The sequence below is a fragment of the Rhopilema esculentum genome, chromosome 18 (genome assembly GCF_057945365.1).
Source record: "Rhopilema esculentum isolate cy_ngs chromosome 18, ASM5794536v1, whole genome shotgun sequence".
Classification (NCBI taxonomy): domain Eukaryota; kingdom Metazoa; phylum Cnidaria; class Scyphozoa; order Rhizostomeae; family Rhizostomatidae; genus Rhopilema; species Rhopilema esculentum.
The window spans coordinates 5,011,949-5,037,071 of record NC_142832.1 but is presented as its reverse complement, the minus strand read 5'-3'; the positions used below and the strand labels follow the sequence as shown (position 1 = coordinate 5,037,071).

The window sequence follows — 25,123 nt, the reverse complement described above, 5'->3', positions numbered from 1 at the left end:
GAGCATCGATACATTAATTGAGTAGGTTTTGGCTCCATTTCAACAATCTGATAGGAAAACAGATCACGACTCCTTTACAAACCGTTCATAATAAGATTTGCAAGAATATCGTATTATTCAACGCCTTTGAGGCCCTTCCTCCGTCTTGCAGGACCCAGTGTGTGGGGGGCCAACATATCGAATAATGGTAGCGATAAAAATATTGGCAAGATTTTTTATTTTCAGGAAACCTGGGTAAAATACTTAGATTTTGTTAAATACGGCTGCTGTTTGACTTATTTATCAGGGCTTCCCCGCTCCCCCCAAAAGTTAATCTCGGTCTTTGATCCTGGTTAACTTCAATATACGCAGTAAAGATTTCGAATTAAAGTCACTCATTTTCGGCCTTTTTTTATTCAATCACATGAAAGATTTTCAGAGGTTAAGCACCTGGTACGATCGCTTCGCTATTTTGCAGGATAACAACTTAGTAAAATTTTCAACTCCCAGGCCGCTGCCCTCCTGTAACTCGAGTGAACCGATGAGTTTGCAAACCCTAAATAAAATAACGTTTAAGATTTATATGGATGTATATCGAAGTAATAATATATTGAATTTATTCGAAAAAGAAGCTAGATTCATGATAAAATGAAAAGATTCTTACATTCGTCCGCGAGAATTGAGAATTTCTTCGAGCAGCTAAAAGTACCTATTCCTTCCAAACATAAATTCCCTCCTAATATAACGCAGTACCAGCCAGCACATATCCTTCGTACATTTCATTAGCCTCGAATTTTCATGTATCTTGGATCAAAGGCTACGTATATCTCCTCGAATAGTAACTGAACAAGATGAACTTTCATGCGTGATTTCCATTCAAGGAATCAAAACATGGTGTTTGTGACGTCACACGCACTGGGTCACATGAAATGCCGACAATGGTCGAACACTCAACGATAATTTCATGACATTTAGAGCAGAATTGCGTCAAAACGGACAATAATAATTAACCGAAAACTTGAAATTAAGATTCCATGCATCGTTTTCTGCATTATATCAAAAAATAGTTTTGCGTGTCAGTTCACCTTTAAAATTAGAAAAATTTTTAAGAACACCCGTGTCTCATGTTTAAAAAAAAACAACGAAGATCAGTCAGCAAAATTTATCTATTTCTTTCTTTTAAAAAAGTGAGTCATCTGAATTTTACATGGCTGAAATTGTTATTCCTATCTGTTCCAAAAATAATGTTAAGAATAACCATATCAGATCTAAAGAATTTTTACAAATCTTGGTCCACCCACACAAGTTTCGTCATTTGATGTTTTTCCTCTCTTTCGATTATCACAAACCAATATAATTAATTACTACCAAAAGTATGAATTTGTTGTGTTAATCCAATAAAACGCCATAGGCAATCTCAGATGGCAACAATCATCAAATGGAGGGGTCCAATTCGAGAATATACGGTAGCAGTGGGGGCTTATTCGAAGGAGGCTTATTGATAATTTGTAGTTCTTGGGTGGTGGCTTATTCGAGTCAGGGGACTTTTTCGAGGGGGGCTAATTCGAGGATTTACGGTCATGGGGTTTTTCATTGCTGTCATCTGAAACTGTTTATAAGTTAATTTCAATGTTTCCCTAAAAGTAGACCAACAACGTTTTGTTTGTAATCAGACAGAATACTTTCGTTATCACAATCCTTTCAAAATACCGTAGTTTCAAATAAATTTTTATAACCAAAATATCGTATTTGGTTAAAAAAAAGTAGATAAAGAAAGACACTCAATATTGAAGATTTTAATGAGATCTCGAAAAGGATAGAGCTGTCATTCTATAAGAAAATTTCCAGATCCTACTTTCAGAACAGTTTGATATGTCACTTGGTCATCTGAGGCTAGGAACATGAAAATTTATTAGATCTTCGTTAGTCCCTACATTGTAAGCAGCATTCCTGTTTCAAAGACCCGGGGTTCATTTCAAAGATTGTAGAGCACAGATAGGAAGTGGCACTATATTTCAGAAGAAGAGGCACTTTTCCCAAAAGCCCTGAAAAAACGTATGAAGGGGACATCCCTCCAAAATTTGAGACGGCCAGTGCCCCTTTTGTCCCCGGATATGACGACCCTGCTTGTGCTCTCCTTCATTAATCATTTATATCTGATATAGCACCCCGCAACCAGAGGAGGCAAAGGGACGATTGTGGCTGACTTAGGGGCCTGTTTTCTGGCTCGGTAGACTTGTGAATAGCCACTATTTCTATCCAAAGTAGGCCATCAGTTTCAGAGTTCTGGTACCTCTGAATCTTCTATCTTCGTGTCTGTGGCGCCTTCGGTCATTTCAAACCATAGTCTCCTTAGGACCTCTTTTAGAATAGTCGAGAAAAACGTGGAAGCCTGCGGAAGAGATTTGAGCTCAATTTAAAGTTTACAGACATTCTTGTCTTTTTGTATCAAAATGAAGGGGTCACTTCATTTCCTGATTAGAGAGAGCTAATAGCTTTCTGTTCTGCGAAATTATGTCAAAATGAAAGATGTTTGCAATGTGAATTTGACATATCACCCTTAGCCATGTTCTTGTTTCTGCCTATCTGCCATGTTATTGCTTCTGCCTATTTACGATTCAGCCTGTTATAATATTTGTAGTTTTGTAACATCTTGAAACATATAAGCTCCCATTAATGGTAAATATTGAGGTTGCGTATGGTCAAGATATATGATGGAAAGGTACCGTAGTATGTGATGTGGCGTTTCCCTTGTAGACAAGAGTACCTGGATGACATATACGAAGCTATAAATGAGATGGGAAATCCGAAGCTGCTTGAAGCCTTGGAGAGTTTCATTACAACAACTTCGGACACGCTGTCACAGAAGAACAGAGAGAATGAAAGATTGGATACAGCCCTTCGAAGGCAAGTTGCATGTTTGGCAAACTGTCCGGCAAATGTCTTACAAGTACAATTGAAGTGCTTTACTGTACCGATTTCTATTTAAAAATATCGTTTGCTCTTTAGAGAAGGTTCGGATGGGGGTAACGGGTAAAATTTGTCTGAATTGGAGCAAAATGTTTTTGTGACTGAAATTCTTGAGTTTAACTAGACAAGGACGACTTTGCCCCACAAATTAGGCCTTGGACAGACCTGTTGCATGTATAGTCAAATATCTACTCCCCCTTCCCCTATTCAAAGTTGAAACGTATGTATTTTAGTAGCCGAGATACCAACATTGAACTGGAAGAAAGGGTGGTGCAAAATCATAAAACTGTCATGGCTTGTCGATGGTTTCTTGCTGAGTTGATTCACTCAAATTTTCCTGTATTCTATCAGTGGGGAGAATTAGTTTTTTAGTTAGGGGGGGGGGGAAGCAAAAGCTCCAAGGATCTGCGGACAAATGGCAAATTTTACTGAAAATTTACTAAAAACTTTGTTTTAAGTAACAGTTTGACAAATTCTGGCGCTCTGCCCTTCCCCCACCATCGCAGTTTCTGCCCCTGTAGTAAACAGGGTTTGTTTTGAGAAAAACCTGACTTGTTCTTACTGAGGCTTACATTTTATATGGTACACATAGTAAAATTATAGTCAAATCTATCTGTTTTAAAAGAATCTTTCTATTATTTGATGGTTTTATTTGAAAGCATTGTGTTTCAAAACGAGTTGAAAACGCCATCTTGAATTGTTAGGGCAACTGAAAAGAACTCGGAAAATGCACGGAACTTGGAAGAAGAGATGGAACAACAAATCACAATGCTGGAAGAGAAGATAAGAGAAGAGGTGAGGCGTAATAGAATACTTTGTTCAAGAGAAGTTTTTATTATCCAAGTAAAGATGCCCCAAAGTCTTGATGGGCTGTATAAATATAAATAGTTTTTATGACGTATGCTCTTATTTGACAGTTTTTATCTGTTCGCATTAAACAAGGCTATCTACTATTGTTCTTGGGGGGAGGGGGGGAGGGCTTGTGCTTCTCTAAGGAAACTAATGGAATCCTGTACTTCCAATCGATCCCTTTTGTTTTTGTTCTTTCTCAAGCCATCTTGCCCCTCCCATAGTTTCATCTTCCTTACGATGCTGTCTTTAATTAGGAGAAAAGGAGAGCGGAAAGGGCAATAATGGAAGCGCAAATAAAAATCGAGGAAAAAGACAGAGAAATGAAAGAAATAAAGGAAAAGGTAAGATTTATTCCAGTTAGTTATCATCATTACATTATGTGCTTTTGTGCTTTATTTCCTTAGTAATAATTAATTGTGCATTTTTGTTATTCCGGCAAGTTTCAAATGACTTGATATTAATGCACTAAAACCAAAGTCAAATCAAAGCCTGATTATTTTTGTTAAAAAAAATATGTTAAGTTGTTTATAATCAATTGAAAAAGCAATTAATCAACTACCATTATCGAAAAAAAATTGGCATTTGTGATAACCAAGAACCAATATAACTGTTTTACGGTCGATCCGAGAGAATTGTAGGTCTGTTTTAGAAATTAATCCAAATCAACTTTTACCCCTTTGATTTTCTCATGCAATAATGGTATGAACATTGAAATGAGGAAATTTTTCCAACGTGTATCGGAACTAATTGCTGAAAAACATCACCAAAATGTTAGTGAAACCGCTGCTTGGACCAAAAGAAAGCTGGGTTTTTGCTTACTTAGAACTGCATTAAATTGTATTAGAGGTTCTAGGTCCAGACAGCATGTTGTCCCTATTGGTGAAATGGGTGACATTGACACTAGAAACAATTTATCTAGCATCACTAAATAAAAACGTTATGTTTGTTACTTAAATGTATGTTCATTTAATTTTGTAAACCGGCAGCTTATCGGTATATAAACAGTGCTGAATTCATAAATGATATGTTTATCCATCGAAAAATCCAAATGTGGTTAATCATACAAAGAACTTTTGTTCAAGTTATCTATATAGAATGAAGCACAGGGGTCTTTGACATTTTTCAACTTCTGATAATTTTAGGTCTTGAAATTACTCTCTTTTGAAGTTTTGATAATTTTGTATCAAAAAGTGTGCATCTGTTTTGATCAGCGCATTTTGTTGTTTTGCTACACATTCTAAACGTTATTTTGTGAAACCAGATTATTTAAACGTGTGTAGGCTTTGAGAAAAATGTTCAGGGGCCTCTTGTGGATGAGAATATTTTTATTTTCTTGTTTCAGTTTTTGCTTTTGCTACTTGTAACCCCATACAGGAGAAGGGTGTTTACATTTTTCTGTTATTCTCATACTCCTGGTATTTCTCTGCCTCAATCTCTCATAATTCGCATAATTTCAGACAAAACAGGTCATCAGATCTGAGTCTTAGAAGGCAAGGTCAACTCAAGTTCTGATATAAATCTTATTCAATCTTTGCTGGTTTTCATCTTTATTAACTGTGATACGATCAGATTTATATCATCTCTTCTGGTTTAAGTGGCTAGCTCTTGAAACTTCGATCATTAAAAGATCCATTCCCATGCTAACTTTTGACCTCGCGTCTCTCTGCGGTGTGGAGGTTGGGTTTTATACATCAATGTGATTTGTTTTCGACAATACAACTTCTATCCAGCGAAACAAGAGGTGTTTCACAATGAAACATAATGCCAGTGCTTGAAACAAAGCTCACAACCCAGCCAATCCAATTAACTTCGGTTGTCTTTATCGGTATCTGTTTTTTAGACCAATGTTTCTTGTATTCTGATACAAATTTCTATGACGTCATTGTCAGGCAAATTGGTCATAAAGCGGTTTCTAGAGCATGACGATTCCAATAACCAGCCCAAGACCCTTTGCGATTGCTGTATCACAAAAGCTGTACCTGTGTGGTTCCATCTCGACTGCGCTTTGATCGACAGAAGAAGCCAAATTAAGCCTACGTGTATCAGCCAAATTGTGCAGGGGCCTAAAGGGAAGGATTCCAATGTCGATGAAAGTTCAGACATAGACTTAGTATAAGTAAAGGATAATTTGCAATGAGAAGGATTCATCTCGCTGTTGGCTCCAAAGATTGGATCTAAAGCAAAGAGGCACTTGTATTCAGAATTAGCTATCTTTAAACTCTAGTTCTCTTGGCTCTTTTGGTCCTAGCTAAGTGGTGTTTTGGACCAATTTAAAATAACCTGTTTTTGAAGCACCTTTCTCGATTCGTCTTAAAATCTATAGATAGCAAGTATATACAATGCTCTCTGTAATTTTTTGGGCTGTACCTAACGTCTGAAACTAATTTCAAATTTAAGGTGAGAATAACTTTTAATTTTGTCTTTCAGCTTGAAGAAAGAATGAACAGCCAGGCCACAACAAAAGAAAATGAAAGCGAAGAGGATTTAAAAGAAAAGGATTTGGTAAGATTGTTATTTTTAATTACATTTTATAGTTCATATTTTTTTGAAAGGAAAGTCACAACGTAATCGAAAGCATAAAACGAAAGCGTAAATGGAAGGAGGGCACAACATTTTCCTCTTTACTTGCCCCACTCTTTTTAATTGTTTTGAAAATACTTTTTATTCTGGAGTGTCATCACTCGCAGGATAAAGACTGGCATAAGAGTGGAATGACCCTATACACAACCTGGCGTGAAAGAGAAAGTTTGATCATATTCATGGAATTGGTTCAATGGTATGATGATAAAAACATGTTTCTCTCGTAGGAAAACGAAGCATTAAGAAGTAAGCTGCGAGAATGTCAAACGCAGATGGCTGTGTTCAGGACAGAAATCGCTCAGCTGAAAAACGAATACGACGAACAAGGGGAGCGACTATCAAGGTATTTACTCATTTCATTTCCAAAGTAACCTGGTTTTAGAGGAGCAATAGCTCCTACTGCAGAGGATATTTCCAGATAGATTTTCAGCACTGTTTTGTTGAATTAATAATGCAGTTCTGATATCTTTTATGACAATTTCGTTTTTTTAACTCCCTATCACAAAATTTCTGTCCCGGATCTGTTTAAACTTTTATTGAAATTTTATCCCCATGCTTCGTACATACATACATGAAGCAAATTTTTGGGGTGTTAACAAAAGTAGAGAATAATTTTTCCAGTGATAAATTTTTTTTAAGAATTTAGATTACTTTTCTTTCAGAGATTTTAATGGCTAGAACTTTTTTGCTTTCTCTTTCTATCTTAACCATCTTTGGTTTGCTCAAAGGATGCACAAAATAGAAATAAATTGTAAATTTTTAAGTACTATCTTTCTCTGTTCTCCAGAGTCCTTACCCTTTTCTCTGTTCTCTAGAGTTATTTCTAGCACTACAGTAACTACTATTCTACAGAACGTTTTTTGACTTTCCATTTGTGTATCTAAACATATGTTTTCCCGAACAGGGAAAGGCAAACAGTCCTGCGTTGTGTCCATGAACAAGAGAGCTTGACAAGACAGTTGCAACTTTTACAGTAAGTGTGTCACGTTTAGTGTTTTTTTAAGTATTACATTCATCTCCTTGTTTTGCAAAGGAATAGAGATCATAAAAAGGAAGTATTGGTTACTCTTGCTAAGAAGAATGGCTTTCTGACTTCGACTGGTATCCTTTTGATACCCTGAGAGACTCGCTCTTGAATTGCTAAAATAAATTCCTTTTGTGTGGGCCTTTATAAATTATTTACAATTCTGATGATTAATTTTTTTTTCTTTTAGTGAAGCAAATAGAAAATTACACGACACAAATGACGATTTGAGGGCAGCTTTAGAAGTAAGTCATTCTTTCACTAGATGTTTTGTGCCACTCATAGCAAGGGACATATAATTCTATGAAAATCTCATGCGCCTTTGACAAAAATCAATTTGTTGTTGAGAAAATTTCCCCCGAAATCCCGACAAAACATTATCCTAAAAAATCTCATTTGCTCTTTCGAAAAAGTGATACGCGCCTCGACTACTGTTTTTGCAAATTTTCAATTGTTGATGGTTGATACATTTTAAAATCCAACAAAGTTTACTCAGTCAGTTATTAATAGAGACATAATGAATATAATAGGAAGCTAAATGAATATAATTTTGTTTGAGCTACAACGTTGTAGTTTCAATCTCGATTCGTTATAACTCTTTGTCTCGTCAAAATTAATGTTACCAAGTTTGAAGAAAACTGGTTTGAAAGACTTTGCTTTAGCTTCTTTAGTAAAGAAAATGGACAAGTCGTATCTGTGAAGTTTGATATCTAGATTTATCTTTGTTCCATGTTTCAAGCCTCCAGCACATATTTCAAACGTTACTTGTAATAATTCTTAGAAGTTCAGGAGTGGTATTTTATGCCCGATAATTTTTAAATTTCAGAATAGATTGCGAAGTAGTGATGACAGTATGTCACCCAGCAAGAGAAATTCTTTTGTTGGCTCACCAATAGGTGCGTACAAGAAGAACCCTTTATCAAGGTAAGAAAAATATTAAGTCTCTATCACACAATATCTCTTTTTGTTTTGTACTTTGATGTGTAGAACAGAACAGTACTAAGTTGAATATCCTTAATAAGGTCATCAGGCAACTGGTTTTAGGTTCCAGGCCTAACTAACAAATCTCTTAAAATACTTGGACTAGATTACTTAAGAAACTCGCATGTAAAATGTTTCTATCCTCATCAAGCATTGTTCAAATAAAATTCAATTCTGTTTCATTCTCTCCATTCATTTAACTGTCATTTCATTTCTTTACTTCAGTGTAATAAGTTTCAATATGTGTGCTTCAATCTTGTTTGTCTTATATATAAGGTTTTCTAGGTCTGTTTCAAAACTGGATTATGTTTCTTTTAGCCAAATCTTGTCTAACATAGAAAGCAGAATTAAAGCCATTTTTGCTTGCAGAGCAGCCCAATAGCTGCACAGGTTGCTGCTAACAGTCACACGCTAAAACTCTTCTATAAAACTCTATGGTCGCATAAATTTTAGCAAAACTAAGGGAGACAAAGTTGCAAGCCTACAGAAAATGTCAATTGAATTATATAAAACGACGAATCAACATGGCAGCCCTCATTTCACCATAGCAACATACTTTTTCTTTCAGAAGCTTTGACAACCAGTCAACTGACTCGTCGAGATCAGCTGTTACGTCACCTATTATGAACGGAGGGGATGAATTAAGCACCATGTCAACACCCCCTTTTAGACCGCTTGAAAGTGAATTTAATGAATCTTCTTTAATGTCTGAACTGATGGCTGCTGATGAGCAGGGGGTAAGTACCTATTAAGATATAATCTCATTGTAGCATCACAGAATGCATTTCTCATAATGCAAATGTTACCTTTACTTTTTTCCAGTGACAGAGCTATAGAATTCAATGTTTAAAAAAATGTATGTTGCCATACTTTTTAAGCATAGTCGAGGAAGTCCTTGTTACTGTCAGATTCAGTAAGAGAAATTAACCTAGCTAACTGGCGGGAAACATTTTTCTATCCTTGTATCTATCTCATGAGCTTAAAAAACCTATAGAAAAGATCAATTGTCAATGAACGTTTCTAGCTTTACTTTTTGCCCTGGCTGCAACGATCATGGAGGTGATACTGACTTATCAGGTTATAGAAGCTATACCACTAGTTTTATTTTTATTTCAAACTCTAAAAGTTCGTTTATTCATCTTAATGCAACAAGATAGTCAGCGGACTGCAATGCTTTCATCTGTAAATAATTTAAAATTAAAACCAATATGATAATCACTCTCTGAGAACAAGATAATGCTTTTGAAAAGAATTGAATTTAATCTAAATTCCATAATCCCTGTCTTAATTATAAACGACTACAAAATTTGAAAAACTAATATGAGGATAAAGCCAAGATTATGGTATCTGGTCATTCGATGAGTAAAACCCTGTGATACTACGGTCATTTAATGAGAATATAGAATTGCCGAGAAATTTTTCCTGTGAACTTTTAAGTATAAAACACTAGAAATATTTTAGCGAGCTGAAATATTAACTGTTTGCAATAAATATTTGAAAAAAACGTGAAGTTGGGCTTTGCTTTGCGTTAGTTTGCTCCAAAAACTACGAGAAATAATTTCTTGACGACTGAGGTAAAACATATTATGGCTTATGTCTTAAATTTAACATTCGGAGTACCATGTCTCTTGACGAAGCCTCTTTTCTATTTTCTCAATATTTGCCTTTCAATATTCTGAAGATTTTGTGTATACCATTATGCAAACGTGAGTGTGTAGATCTGGCCTTAGCTATACCTATATTTTTCTGTAAATTTAAACGATAAAAGCTACAGTGTTATGAAGAAGATACCCAATTTGGTATTAAATAAACCGAGTAATCTCATGAAGAAAAGAACTGATATTTACTGACATCTTGCATCGCTGAAAATTTAGCCAAGGGTTTTGTTCAAATTTGTTAAGAGTACTTTCGAATTTCTTACGTCATTAGAATTTGTGAGCTTTGGAAAATCTTCATTATCTTTACAACGACAATCTAGTACTGATCAAAGGAAGAGTAACCGATGTGCTTTGGAAGATATGGAGTACAGGCCAACGAAGTATTGACGTCAATCAGTATCGAATTAGCTCACAACTTAAGATGACTGATTTTCAAATTCATCTTAGAGAAAATTTTAATTTTCCGCAAAAATTATGAATCTGTCTTGTTAGATGATTTGCTGGTGTAAAGATTACGTAATGAACTTGATATCTCACCCTTTTGCACAAAAGGGCCTTTCCATTGACACATGACTTCATTTTCTTAATATGGCTTATATCACTGGTTTCAAACTGCAAACAGCAGCTTACTCTCAAAATCGCCACATTACTGAACCTTTGTGCCTGCAAACTCCCATCTGTCGTTGTCATTAGCAAGTAGCTTTGCTCACATTAAACATTTACCATGCTGTTTAACCTTACTTACCACAAATTGATCATCGGTGATACTGATTTTACCATAGGGCCTTTACACAAGCGTTTGTCACTCCTTGGAAAGTTTTTCTAACTATTTTATATAGCTGTAACCTGAAAAAATAGCTCAGTAGGCGATCAATATCTTTTCTTGATTTCAATCAAAGCTGTTTTTTTCAATGCAGCTATAGATCGTCAAAGGTTAATGTAGCCTACTTTTGGATTTTTAAACTTTTTAACCAAATACTTACGGTAGAGCTAGGGATTTTTAGAATGCTTTTGCTTGCATGTTCCTAACAGAATTCCAAATATTTGTTGTGTTTTCTAAATCAAAAGCTACATTTTTATCATATCTTTCAACGGTTTAATAGAGGATTTTCTTTGTAGCAAGAGATCTCCTCTTAAACTATATTGAAGAATAGTACATCTAAATGAAGTAAAGCAGAAAAAATGATCCTTTTATGAAACTTCTCTAAGCACTGTTTGAAAACAAAGCAGAATAAAGAATAACAGTATAGATGATAAATAAGAGTAAAATAAAATTAATCAAGCTAAAGCTCTGTTAGCCAATTATAAATACGTTAAAGCTTATGTTTTGAATTGACTTACTACCAGGATGGTGATGATGACATAGAAACAGAGGGGATCCTAAACACCAGCATGGGGTTACCTGAGGGAATATTGCCTCTTCATAATATTGAAACAGATTATGTTGACGATGATGCTGAAACAGACCCTGAGTTTGTTGAAAATGAGAAGCTTAAAGAGGCGGTAATTATCTTAAATTAAACCGTAATAAAATAAAATAATTAATGTTCCCAAATCTTAAAATAAATTTGTATTAAACTGATTTCTTGACTTTAAATGGGCTTATAGTATGAATGATATAATGCTATTTTCTCTAAGTTTTTAAATATCAAAATATTGCTTGATCAACTTAATTAGACTAAATGATTCTAAAGTCATTTTAAATTAGATTAAATGATTCTAAAGTAAATGATTCTAAGTGATTCTAAATTTTTGATAATCATCATATGCAAAGTGCTTTTAGTATGAAGAATATGAACAAAATAACACATTTAAAAAGCGTAAAAATCATTTCAAATCTTCAAATTTAACACATTTGAGCATAAACATATCTATTCAATTTTAATTTTTTCGATATTGCTGTACAAATATTAGTTTTACGATGATTTTTGTGATAGAATAAAGAAATGTTTTGAACATTGAAAATTCGGTAGTATACTTAAAACAACCTGGGTGAATGCAGGTTGAGATTCAGTGGCAGAATTTGCATGGATCAAAGCCGATTAAACAAAAATTTTAACCAATTAAAGTAAAAAGTAGCAATGAAATGATTTTTCTCAAATGATTTGAGAACTATTGAATGAAATAAGAATTTTATCTAGTAGTCCTTTTATTTATTTAGTTACATTTTTTAATCATTGTGATAAAATGAATATAAGTTAAATACCGTTTTGAAACATTTTCCTTTGTCTAGAAATTTCTTATCTGCAGTCAATTTTTGATTCCTAATAGGATATTATAATCGAAATTTAACATTGTCAATCCTTGCAATTTCAGTTCAAAAATATGACTGGTAAAGAGCTTGAGAATGAAAGTCTTCAGGCAATGCCAGCGAAAGAAAAAGAACAGATGATGGAGCAACTGCGAATTTTATGGTATGCTAAATCTATTCAAAGCATTGATAAGGTCAAGCTCTGAAGGGTTTTAGGGTAAAGAAATATGCGTAACTAAACTGAAGAAGATGCCCGGAAAGAACCTCTATTGTTTATACCCGATTTGCATAACTATATTTTTTTCATAAACTTCTTCATTGCAACCACCCCTCTCCCACCCCCTCATTCAAGTAGTCCAAGATAGCATGATATGGCATCATAAGGCAGTTAAGTTGAACATGGAAGATACCTTTCAATATCTACTTACTTAAAACACTTTCCTTATTTACTATCTGCTAAACATTTAGATTAATAAAAAACCAACATTTAACTTTAATTTTTCTTTTTCAGTGAAACTAATCGACGATTAAGTCAATGTAACGATGAATTGCGAGATGCATTAGGGGTGTGTATACTGTTTCTTTTTCATTTTTCGTTATATTTCATTTGCGAAGGCAGATGTTGAACTCCAAGTGACTATACAACGTATGCAAAAGTCGTAAGAGATAATTTTCCTTAATATTTTTTGTTCATGCTGGCAACAAATATGATACATTTATATATGGATGTATAAAGACATGAGCAGCCATATGCAGGGTTGACAACATCAGCTCCCAATTCATACAATTAATTTTTTCTATCTTAGAAGCTAAACCAAATTTGATTCTGGCACATTATTTACTCCTAGCCTTGGAGAAACAAATGGCTGGACAATCTTCTTGCTAAACTGAAATCTCTTCTGACCATCAGTACTCGATGGTTCCTTTAGATTTGTCTTCAAAACATTTGTAAAATAACCAAAATGATATATTCACAATACAAAACATAAAATATTTTGCTGTCAAGATGGTTTTCTAATATTACTGAATATCACCCTTCTTTAATGGCTTTTGAATAATCTTTGTCATAGCAATAGTCATATATTTCCAAAGATTGAATCGCGCCTTTTTTATCTAATGCCGAGGTCACTGTTTCTCATATATAGATAAATAGGAAGTCAAAATGCAATGGAAACAATGCTAACTCCACCCTAAATACAGCGAGTCCAAGCTTTTGCTCTCTCTCCGCCTTTTTCATTATTATCTTTAGATTGTCAATGATTCTATCTTCTTTTCAGCTGCTATCGAAGAAAAGGAAGGACAAGGTATAAACACTTACAATCAGCTTTTCACAAATATTTAAGGAATGCTTAATTTAACGGAGTATAATTATAAGACTAAACGGAACTCCCAATTGTTTTAGAAAATTGATATTTTACAGGAGGTTGAGCTTTTTGGATTAACTGTCTTAGACTGAAATTCTTAAGCAGTCATTTCTTATCAAAGTTGGGATAATGTTACACAGATGAATCTTTTTACTGGTTGCCTTGTTTTCTATAATCTTTGTTATCATGAACTCATTGAAATAAATTCTTACTAACATCTCTTGTATGGTCATATACGCTGGTTTATAGAAATCCTTTAATGAACGATTGATAAAATTCTAAAGTCGATGAATCAGTCAGTAATGCATTTCTTTTATTTTGTCAACCCTTAGAGAGGGTGGTTTTAGGGTTACACTAAAATACAGAATAATCTTGAACCGTTATTACCAACGGGTGAGTTCCCCAGGTGCATCCCAGATGCCACTGTCACATAATTTTCCAGCCAATTTGAACAAAGTTGATAGGCCTCTTTGTTACTAGCTACCGCGTACAGCAGATCTATTTTATTTAAAAATTGACCGTCTTTTTTGCAGAAGTCACCAAGAAGCTCATCTCGCTCATCCCATAGTGATTATATGTCATCTCCTAGCCGATCTAATTCCCGAAGCAGGTGCGTGATAAAATCAAACACGATTAAACCGGAATTTTTCTTTATCCTACTTAATGACACTTATAAGCTGCATCTTAATTTCTTGGAATCCCACATGTTGAAATCTTTTATGTTTGTTTGAAAATTTTTTATCAGCAGCCATTTAAATGTCATTTCTACCGAAAAATAGTCAAGAATTTTTAGGAAAGTAATCGGTTTAGTTGCAAAGGAGTATAGATTTTTTGACCCAAACATCTCTACAACTTTCAAAAGACATAGTTCTTACTGAGAATAGGCACCTAACCTACATGCAACGGACACCTCCCTAAAACAGTCATCTACATCGGACACCTCCTAGAATGGTTGCCTCTCAACATTGGACACCCTTAGAATGGACGCCTCCCTAGAATGGACGCCTCCCTAGAATGGACGCCTCCCTAGAATGGATGCCTCCCTAGAATGAATACCTTCCTAGAATGGATACCTCACTAGAATGGACAACTCCCTACAGCGGTCAATTCCCTACAATAGACACTTCCGTACAACCGTCACTGCCCAACACAGGACACCTCCCTGCAACGTTTACCTCCCTACATCAGACACTTACCTAAAGTGACAACTCCCTGCAACAGACACCCCCCCCCCTACCATAGGCACTTTCCTAGAACCGTCACTGCCCAGCATAGGACACCTCCCTGCTTCTTTTCTTTGATTTGATAATCTAATTTTTCTATAGCTCAATAAACTCAAGAAATTCGAGACCTGATAGGCCACCAAGTTCAAGTTCACCTAGGAAGCGCAGAAGCAATAGCAGAAAGCCAAGTCACTCGGCAACGGTTTGTTCTAGCTTTTGTTAAGGTTTTCATTCTCTAGTTCCAAGGTACTTAAATCTAGAAAGTGCTCCTGTTGCAGGCACTGTTTGATGAAAGAAAACAGCCCTTTGAGAAAGATCTGATATCTCATAAAGTAACTGAAGTAATCAAAATTCTTTTTCAATTTATATCCTGCATGATGCTACTAAAACCTTGATTAAGATCTAAAAGAGAAAGGAAGTCCATGCTGGTCAAAAATAGGGTACCCGTACACAGCATTCTTTGTACCATCATTTCACGTGAAGTTGCTACATCATGCTATTTGTCACGATAACATAGTTAGCAAGTAAATTGAGAACCAGAATGAAATAAATAGTTTGATTGTTAAAAACACACCGTTCGAGCAGGTTTAAGGGTATTATCAAAACAACGAGTACATGCTAGAAACTTTGTGTTTTTAACACTCGAACTATAATATTTCATTCTGGTACTCAATTCATTGGCTAACTCTGTTATCGCTATTTGTGATGAAGTACCACACGCAACGTGCATGTTATATGTAACCTGTTATCATGTAAATATTCCTGAAAAAGACAGAAAAAATACGCTTCAGACTCTGTGCATAGATAATCGCAGTTTTCTTTTTCAACCACGTATAAAGCCATTTAATTCAAATCATTTCATAAGCAGTTAATTTGTTTGTTTGATTATGAAATAATACATACACTGAACTAAATCGTATTCTTAACACAAGTGTCTTTCGCAAGACCATTAGCTGATGATAGCAAAATATTTTTTCACAAATGCAATAAGTTTGATTAAATGATCCAATTGTTTGTCTAAAAACAATATTCCTTTGTCTACCAATTTCTTATAATTTCATTATTCATTAATTATTTGTGCTTATTAAATTCGACCAGTGGATGAGCTTTTGTCCTTTATAGTTTATCAAAATATTGAGTCTTAACACGCAGGTGAATTAATGAGAATTCCTATTTCTATCTAAACATTAAAGTCAACAATAGATTAAAATTTGAGTCTAATCGTATATTGAATATTTACTAAAAGAATATTTTTGCGATATCCTATTACAGATCAGCATTAATACTTAGATTAACATAAAAGCAACCTGAAACATTAAATATGAAATAATATGAAATAAAATTTATAAACTTTAAATCATAGTCATCAGAAGGTGAAACTGAGAATATCCCTGAAAGTAAATGTGAATGCGGAACAGAGCTCGATAATGGAGCCTTTAAATGCAAAAATTGTGGAAAGATACACAACCCTGTCAATGAAGATGTTGTTGAACCAGTCGTTGTGGAGGATGATAAAAGCGAACCTTGGCTAGACCCGAAATTGTTTCCAGAAGAGGAGTGCAGTTGCAAGGACGATGGAAGCATCTGTCCGCAATGCACAGCAAAACGAGATGTTTCATCGATTGTGAAAGATGCTTCTGTGCAGGCGGATTTGTCATTGAACCCAGAAAATAGCCTCGAACTAGATAGAGGCTTGCATGTGTGCGAGGGCGAAAGTTGTATTTGCATAGAAGAGGATAGTATGGTACCTTTAGATAAATCCGTTCAAGTCAGTGACGTTCTTCTTGATATAAGCAGAGATAAAAATGAACAGATTGCAAACGAAAGCAAAGAACTAGTCGAGGACGATCTTATAATTCCGGATTCAGATGTAGACGTTCATCATGAACGGGATGTATTATCTGCTTGCCCGGATTGTGGCAATCCAATTCAAGATTCAAATTTTCATGACGATTTGTGTACTTGCATAGAAAACCAAGCACAGATTGTTCCACCAACCCCATTTCAGGACAATAAAGTCGATAACGAGTTTCAAAAATCACAGCATCATGACATGAAATCGAGCTTTCCGGATTATTCCGATGTAACAAGCAATTATACGGATCGCGAAACAGATGTGCAAACACGAGTTACCGAACCGAGTGCAGTTGATACGGATAGTTTAGCCAATGCAGCTAGGATTCGACAGGGGATTCACCCGCCTACTGAGGTAATCCATCCAAACATAAGAACATAAATTTTAGGCACATTACATATTTCTACTTTGTAAATGTAATCTTATATCTCATAATCGATAAATGCATAACGATAGTATACCAGAAACATAATTTCAATTATGGTTGCTTTAAAATCATAATTAAAATCCTTCAAAATATATAAACCTGCTGTTGTAGAAATATAAAAAATCAAGAATTCAGTTTAATTTAGGATCAGTCAGATTAATTTAAAAAGACTAACTCCAAATAACTATCAAATGTCTTGATGAAAAATAAATATCTTTTATAGCGCCTTTAGACATGATACTACATTGTTTTCGATAAAAATAAAAATAGCCAAAAGTGACCTCTAGTAAAACGTCTTAAACTAATAAAATAATTTAAATTTTAAGATATACATACAAATCATAGAATTTAATAACATCTGATTCCGTAATGCATTTCCAAGACTTTGAACAAAATGAAGAAGATGGCTCAGCATTTCTTAAAAAAACTTTTCTGCAAAGTTTTAATTCTAGTTTTCTTTAATGTTATTGCTTGGTTTACTGAAAATTATTTTAGTACCAATGCAAACATCGTTTATTCATTGGTCATTCTCGTGGTGGAAACGTTTTTGATACACAATTTTTAACAATCTGTTTTTGCCAGCCTTATTCAAAGACCCTTGATTTCGTAGGACGAAAGTGCTTCTGACATCACATCAGGAATAAATTCTTCATATTCAGTAATACAAAACATCGATGAAGAGGTTAGTTAGTTTTTTGATTAAACCATATGGACTCGAAACATTTAAGCTGTACAGTTGAGTTATGCATGTCATTCGACACTTCTTTGCATTATCTCGTCAAATATCACATTGAATCCTGTTGCAGCTTTGAAGCTACACTTGAAACTACACTGCTTTTGTATCCTCCCTCTCCCAACATACCTTACTTAGTGTTAGTCGTTTCTCATGGTAAAGTTCAGTGCCTTGGCCCTTTTTGTCTTTATTGGTGCCTTTATTGATCAAGAATTAACTGTAGCCAGCTCTCTTTTTGCCTCTTCCTCGCAAAAATTAATGCATTCATGGCTCTCCTATGTATCTTATTGAAATTCATTCTAATAAGTCGAAAAAAAGGTTCCAATGAACTTAAAATGGATTTCAGTATTATCACCAAGATGATATTCAAAAGCCATATTTATTGTGCTATAGTAAGTACTTTTCCTCTCGAAGGTCAGTAGAACCCCGAGTGGAAGCCACTTTACAAGACTCAGACTATTCTCGGGTCTAGCATTAAAGGCAAAGAATTCTCGCATGAAGTTCTAATCCAAACTGCGTATTGTTTAAGAAACTTGGTCTTTGATGCTAGGAAGTTGTAGCCCACGTGACAATAGATTGTTCAAGGGAAAATGCTTTTAGCATAATAACCTTAGGATTTTTCAGACTAAAATCAGTTCTTAATCTCAAGATACTTAGCCAATAAAGACAGTCTGCAGGTTCATATATTCTTGGATTCTTTTTTGCGGGATTTATTGCTGTTTTGAACTTAACCCTTGTAACATTGACAGTAGCATTGTTCCTACAAGTGTTTGAACACATTTCGATTGATTGATACAATTCCCTTTTTTGTTATTTTTATCAGCTTAGTATGTTTGCTCACCAACGAGAATCAGACGAAGATGTTGATGAGGATGACATGACTATAGGAGAGCTGCAACGAATAAAGGAGATGACGTCATCCGGATCAGATCTAGAGAGTGATACAGACTCAACGTTTGGAGAAAAACAACGACAGGGGGACTTAGATACTACAGATCAAAATTCGGTACGATTACTGATTCAAAGAAATTTTTAAGTTGTAACTTTTTTGATGGAAGTAATTCTTACCTTGTTGATTTCTTTTTTCCCTTCAATTCTCAAACCTCTTTTTTCTGTCATGTCCTTCAGACATTTTAATTTGTAGCATGCCACTTCAGTTTTTATTCTAAAGATACATATGACCTTTGTCAACTAGTTTAAAGGTATTATCTAAGATGTAAGGCTATTTACAACCGATCCTTTGGTTACGTCATCGCACATGTACGAAGTGACAAAACATAACCCTTATTTTTGGAAGGAGAATATAAAAGATTGTCCCGAAAAGGACATCGTTTTGGCAAAGTCTCTTTTAAGCCTAACACCCTGAGTCAGGACCATAGCTATGGGAAGGGTGATGGGGTATAACCCCTCCCTTCGAAAATAGAAGCCATTTAAAGAAACTACCTGTTTTGGGTCACCGATGAGTGATTGTATGGCGTATTGTGAACCTTATAGGTAAAGAAGAGATAGCTCACCAATTTTATCAGCAGGTGGGACTTGAGCAAACACTTGAACACAATAGCTAGTGAATGTGCAGCCCTGAGTATTTTGCCTAACTTGCATTGCTAATAATTTACAAGTATGGCAAGAATATCTTTATTTTATTGTCATGTATTGTTTGTTATTATATAATTATTTGCAGAATGAAAATCTCGGTGAACCTGAGCGAATGTATAAGCTGGTGTTGGCTGGCGACGCAGCAGTCGGAAAATCAAGTTTTATTTTAAGACTTTGCAAGAATCGTTTCTATCCATCACTTAATTCAACTCTAGGTAAGTAGAATATTTTAGTAATAGGCCTAACATGTTGACATAGGGTCAAATTGGAGTAATTCTTTTGAAGAAGTATCAGTTAAAAATGAATGTTAATTAATTATTTTATGCTAGATATTATGATGAATAGATGACAGAGAAATTAAAGTGTTCTTGGCTGCTATGTCAATGAACTTCAGTCAAGACTTTGTAACAAACATGCTGTAAATCGCTTGAGAGTTTTTCATTCTCAAAAATTTGTGAAAATTTTTAGTAGGAAAGCGTTTGAGAATCTACAAACCAAAAGCAGTGAATTACGGTTATGACTGATCTTTTTTCATTAGCACACACTGCCTACTGTGAAGTTCATTTTTGAAGACAATTATCGTGACAGCGATTTTGATTTGGGACGAGTGGGATGGGCTCAGGTGATATCAACAACATAGACTATTCCATCCAAACTGCCATCGTACATGATTCTGTATTCTATTATACATCACTTGGTGTTATAAATTTTCCTTTTTTTCTATTTAGGTGTCGATTTTCAGATGAAAACCCTGAATGTCGATGGCCATACTATTGCTTTACAACTTTGGGATACAGCAGGACAAGAAAGGTAGATATTTCAAAAGCTCTTGGGCGTACCTCTCTCGTACCTCGAACATCATATAATTCTTCAATACTAAAATTCCTTAAAGCCAGTGGTGGCGCCAGGAGAGGGCTAGGGGGGTTCAGCCTCTCCGTCGGAAGCATCTAGCCCCCCCCCACCCATCGGAGGAAATTTTAGGTTATTGTCGGAGCAAATTTGACAAAATAACTTACGAAAACTGCTTATTTTAGTCATTTTAGCACCCCTGTCGGAAGCTCCAACCCCTCTGTCGGAAGATTTCTGGCGCCACCTCTGCTTAAAGCCACTTTTAAAAAGGTTGTTTTTCATATCTGACTCTTGCTAATACCCTTCACCCAGACTGTCATCATACATGATTCCATATTCTTATGCTTTGCTACCCATCGATATTGTACCATTTGTGATATATGTCACAAATCATATTTACTTATTTGTTCAAGATTTTTTACAAGTAGTTGGGGAAGGGATTCGCATTTCTGCCCATGATTTTGTCTGCTAAGAAATACCTGTACGTCTTGGATAAACACTGCCTTTTCAAAAAACCTAATCCATACCCAAGTCTGCTATGTGCTGTTGTCAGAATTTAAGCTATATCCTTCCACACTAAAAAAGCTAGAGCGACGACCCCCCTTGGGGAAGCTGAGAAGCAAGCACATTTATTTTCTATAAACGGGGTGTGGTCTCAGTCATCTAATACATTTTAAGTCGTTTATTCAGTGAATTACAAACTATATCAGTATCGTATTAGCTATCAATTGTTAGAAATCATTATATAGGCCTTCTGTTCCATTATTTATTCACCTTAAGCAAATACAGCTGGATAACGGTTGCAGGAATCGCGTATTCTTGGAATCTCAATTAAACATTGTGTATTTCTTTAACTGCTTGTGATCGAAATATGACATGACGTTAAGAATACAATTAGCTTTCGTGTTTCATTAGTTTTTGTGAGCGGATTGCAATTTACTGCTCTATGCTATGGCGAAACAAATTGTCATATTCACCAATTCTTTTCTCCTTTCGCTCAGGTTTCGAAGCATAGCTAAGTCGTACTTTCGCCGAGTCGATGGTGTCCTCCTTCTTTATGACGTAACAAGTGAACAATCTTTTCTCAATGTTCGAGACTGGATGGAATCGATACAGGTAAATTGAAGCTATAAATTCAATAAGGTTTTCGTTCTGCAAAATACGTTGCACAGTTATCGTCTTTTTTGTGATTGGAGTCTATAACAAGTTGTTATAGACTCCAATCACGTTAACAACCTTTAAATAAACTACCTTTGAACCCACAACCAGGAAGAGTACATAATGTCCCAAATCTCCAAATGAAGTGTATAGACTTTCTAAAAGAGACTTTCTAAAATTTTAAAACGTGTTTTAAAATATGATTTTGATTTCTTGTAAAGTAAGCAAAATGATTTTAGGATTGATAACGTTGTATCCCGCAAAGTTTTTTATACAAAAGGTCTGGCATTAACAATAAAAATTTGTTTTGAATATTTTTCAACAATACTACTATTCCCTGCATTTTTTTTATAAATTGGAAGTCTATTCCTCTTTAACTGCATGGTATGCAGAAGCACTGACAGATGCTTTGGTGATACACATCTTAAATTTGTATTATCGTATTTAAACTAAGAGCTGCTTCGAACTAAGTAGGATGTACTGCTGTTTACAGGAAAGTTCAAATAAGCCGGTTCCAATTATGCTATGTGGCAATAAGATTGATTTACGGAAACCTACAGCACCTAATGGAAAAAGTTATATTTCAAGGGAACAAGGAGAACGGCTAGCTAAGGTAAGTTAAATTATTTTCAGCACTTGCTTAAGGATTGTATATTGTATTTTAAAAGCAAAGAATACTTTTAGGCTGTTAAGAAATGATAATGTCATGGATACCAAATACCAATAAAATAATTTATTCTTGTTGCTTTTAATATAGGTTTTCAATTGTTTTTTATAACTTGTAGTAATTTGTATAATTGACTCTGAATTCACTCTGAGCAGAAACTTAGAACCGTCCTGTTCTGTACACCAAAAGCTTGTACAGCTCTGCTTATATGACATTGAGCACTTAATGACAGACCAGTAATTCTTATTACTCAGAGTATTATACAATTCCCCCTATATGTAATTAAATTTATCAATGAGCATAATTTAGGCCTTTTGGAATATGACGACTTGCGGTATTAACTTTGGTATGCCTCTTGACTTTAGAAGCATTTGCTGCTGTTTTTGGTCTCATATTGTTGTTCTAACTTTTCTGCTTTTGTTCGAGCTATTGTATTTTTGTCATTGCTATTGTTCTCATAATCGAACAGGAAATAGATGCATTTTTCATCGAAACGAGTTCTCGAAAGAACACAAATATCGCTGAAGCTGTACTGAAATTGGCAAGGTATTTCACATATCCTAAGATTTATTTTTTTAAAATTTCTTTACTGCAAGGAATCGGCGACTCGCGATAACACTTTCATTTTAATTCTTAACGAGACATCGGTCATGTTTTCATGTATAATTAGCACTATGGTTTTATATTGGTAGCTCTAATTGGTTGAAGTTCGCCTGTATCTACCAGGTCAGTAGGCGAATCAGAATATAGCAAACTGGCAATATCCCGTTAATCTCCAATAGATCTTCTGTTGAATCAAGACACGACTGTAAAACGTGGTAGCGCCACTGATAAAAGCTTTTCAGTGTATCCGAATTTTATGATACTATTTAAAGAAACTCGTTTGGCTACACAATCAATGATGCATGAATTCTATGTTTCTGAATTCTGAATTCTAAATGGCAATTTTAGGAATCGATTACACTGCAATGTATGTACGAAATGAGAAGATCTTTCCGTATCTCTGAAAATTTTTCGGCCTTTAATCCGGTCATGATGAGGTGAGTTTTGTTGCAACGCTGCAATCTTTCTGCATTTAGTCAAATACATGATGCTTTTTTAGGAAACTGCGGTCGCTGGAAGATACTGAGATAAAAAATGGTGGCATGACTTTGGGTGACAATGGCAACGACAAGAAAAAGTCAGGGTGTTGCTAGACTGTCAAAGATCGGTATCTAGTCCATTCGATGCGAGTCAAACGCAGCAAAACGCAGAAGAAAGGTAGAAGTTACTGGCCAAGGAAGTCGAGTATGCTCAGATATATGTAACCTTTTAAGTAGGCAGATGGTATGAAAAGTATGAATGGTTTCTTGGTTTTGCTGTTTCTTTTGAGAAGCGTTACATTTACAGATCTTTTGATTGGCAAGAAGTTTACATTAATTAAAATCAAAAAGATTTAACGCGAAAGCGTCACAGGACGTTAAGATCACATCGATCATATACATGGAGAGTTGAATTCGTTTGATGGAGACGTCACGTTAACGAGCTATGACATCATTGCTTTCAAATGAGCGGAAATAGAAACAGCTGATGCTTTCTTCAGAGCGTGAACCTTGTGTTTTTACAATCCTGATACTAGCCTTAATAGGTCATCAGAGAAGCTCAGTATCGCGGTACTTTTTCGTACAAGCAGTTTTTAATCGCTGGGTTAATTTGCATTTATTTAAGTATATTAAAGTACGTTTTTAATATAGTAGAAAGGGTTTTCTACATAGCATATCAAAACACATTCTTGATGCCAAGATTACTCCAGTACTTTGAAAAAACCTTGCACAATAATAGGAGAGAATTGTATTTCTAAGTAGTACACAAAATAAATTGTTGAAATAGCATGCAATTTTATTTTGCACATATTTGTAAGAACTTCCGTCGTGCATATTTCTAGATTTGCATTTGTTTTGCAAAAGTAGCATAAGGAATTCACACTTGCACTAGAAATTAATTTGATGATATAGATATAAGGAGGATCGAAGATGCTTGTAATTAAAAGAGCGAAATTCAACCTGGCAACTGTAGAACCATTACTATATTTTAAGCAGTGTCTGGTATCAAGCATTAAACTAAACCGTTTAACACCACATTGTCTTTAGTACTATTATTTTTGATTTGATAAAAGGAAAGTTCCAGTCGTTTGCCACTAAACTCTACTCTATTACCCGACTAAACCTTTTTGTGTCTAGAGTACCCCGAAACTTAATGTCCTTTTGATCCCTATCCTATCCCACATTATGCAAAACTACTTCTTTCACAAATTTTAAAATATAAAAGTGGCATTTTGACATTCTATTCTTTGCTCAAGTCTTTGTTTTACACCGCGTAATTCTTGGTTTTAACACGTGTTTTTGTTAAGCTTGATAGATGATCACGACCCTCCGATCATTCCCCTCCACATTTCGCACCTCAGAGTACACTTGTAATGATTTCTATTTGAAAGATTAGTATAAAGCTAAGTACACTAATTCCAATTGTTAGAAAGAAACCAAATCCATTTCTATCGAACTAATAAGACCCTAAAACATACTTCACACACAAAGCATGACTTCTACCTACTAATTTTTGTGCAGTGTTAAAAAGTGTTGATTTTTAGATGTTTTTGGTAAGACCTGTAAATCTTTTGAGACATATAAAATAGCTTAACTATAGATTTAAATTGCAAAGCAATTCGTACTTTTGATGAGAGCTAAATAAAGGCAACCGAGGCTAACTTTAATATGCTTTAAGGGCATAATGATAATGTAATTTGTAAATATATTTTGGAGAAATTATCGGCCAAACATAATGAGTGTATCTTTTTTAAAAGTTATCTTGGCATGTTTGAATTTAAAGCTTCACGTGTTCACGAATGTTTAATAAGAGGAGTTAAGCCATCTTTATGTGTACCATGGTTTGAAAACAACACAATTTACAGCATCCTCAT

General features: G+C 34.9%; 1 protein-coding gene across 6 annotated transcripts in view; it reads left to right on the top strand.

Annotated features, from left to right (window-relative positions):
- LOC135680756 (uncharacterized) overlaps positions 1–24,985 on the top strand; it is a 31,549-nt gene extending 6,564 nt beyond the window's left edge. For 2 of the 6 annotated variants that reach the window (XM_065194913.2, XM_065194915.2), the window contains exons 2-25: positions 2,737–2,886; positions 3,654–3,744; positions 4,056–4,142; positions 6,229–6,303; positions 6,609–6,724; positions 7,286–7,354; positions 7,596–7,650; positions 8,232–8,329; positions 8,955–9,123; positions 11,392–11,547; positions 12,361–12,458; positions 12,807–12,861; positions 13,573–13,599; positions 14,193–14,269; positions 14,985–15,084; positions 16,246–17,091; positions 17,775–17,846; positions 18,721–18,903; positions 19,579–19,708; positions 20,222–20,303; positions 21,344–21,458; positions 21,994–22,113; positions 22,637–22,713; positions 23,270–24,985. In XM_065194913.2, the coding sequence (XP_065050985.2) occupies positions 2,737–2,886; positions 3,654–3,744; positions 4,056–4,142; positions 6,229–6,303; positions 6,609–6,724; positions 7,286–7,354; positions 7,596–7,650; positions 8,232–8,329; positions 8,955–9,123; positions 11,392–11,547; positions 12,361–12,458; positions 12,807–12,861; positions 13,573–13,599; positions 14,193–14,269; positions 14,985–15,084; positions 16,246–17,091; positions 17,775–17,846; positions 18,721–18,903; positions 19,579–19,708; positions 20,222–20,303; positions 21,344–21,458; positions 21,994–22,113; positions 22,637–22,713; positions 23,270–23,363 (3,142 nt within the window). In that variant the 3' untranslated portion in view covers positions 23,364–24,985. The other 4 variants (XM_065194914.2, XM_065194916.2, XM_065194918.2 and 1 more) reach the window with 4 other exon arrangements.
- Positions 24,986–25,123: the final 138 nt, after the last annotated feature.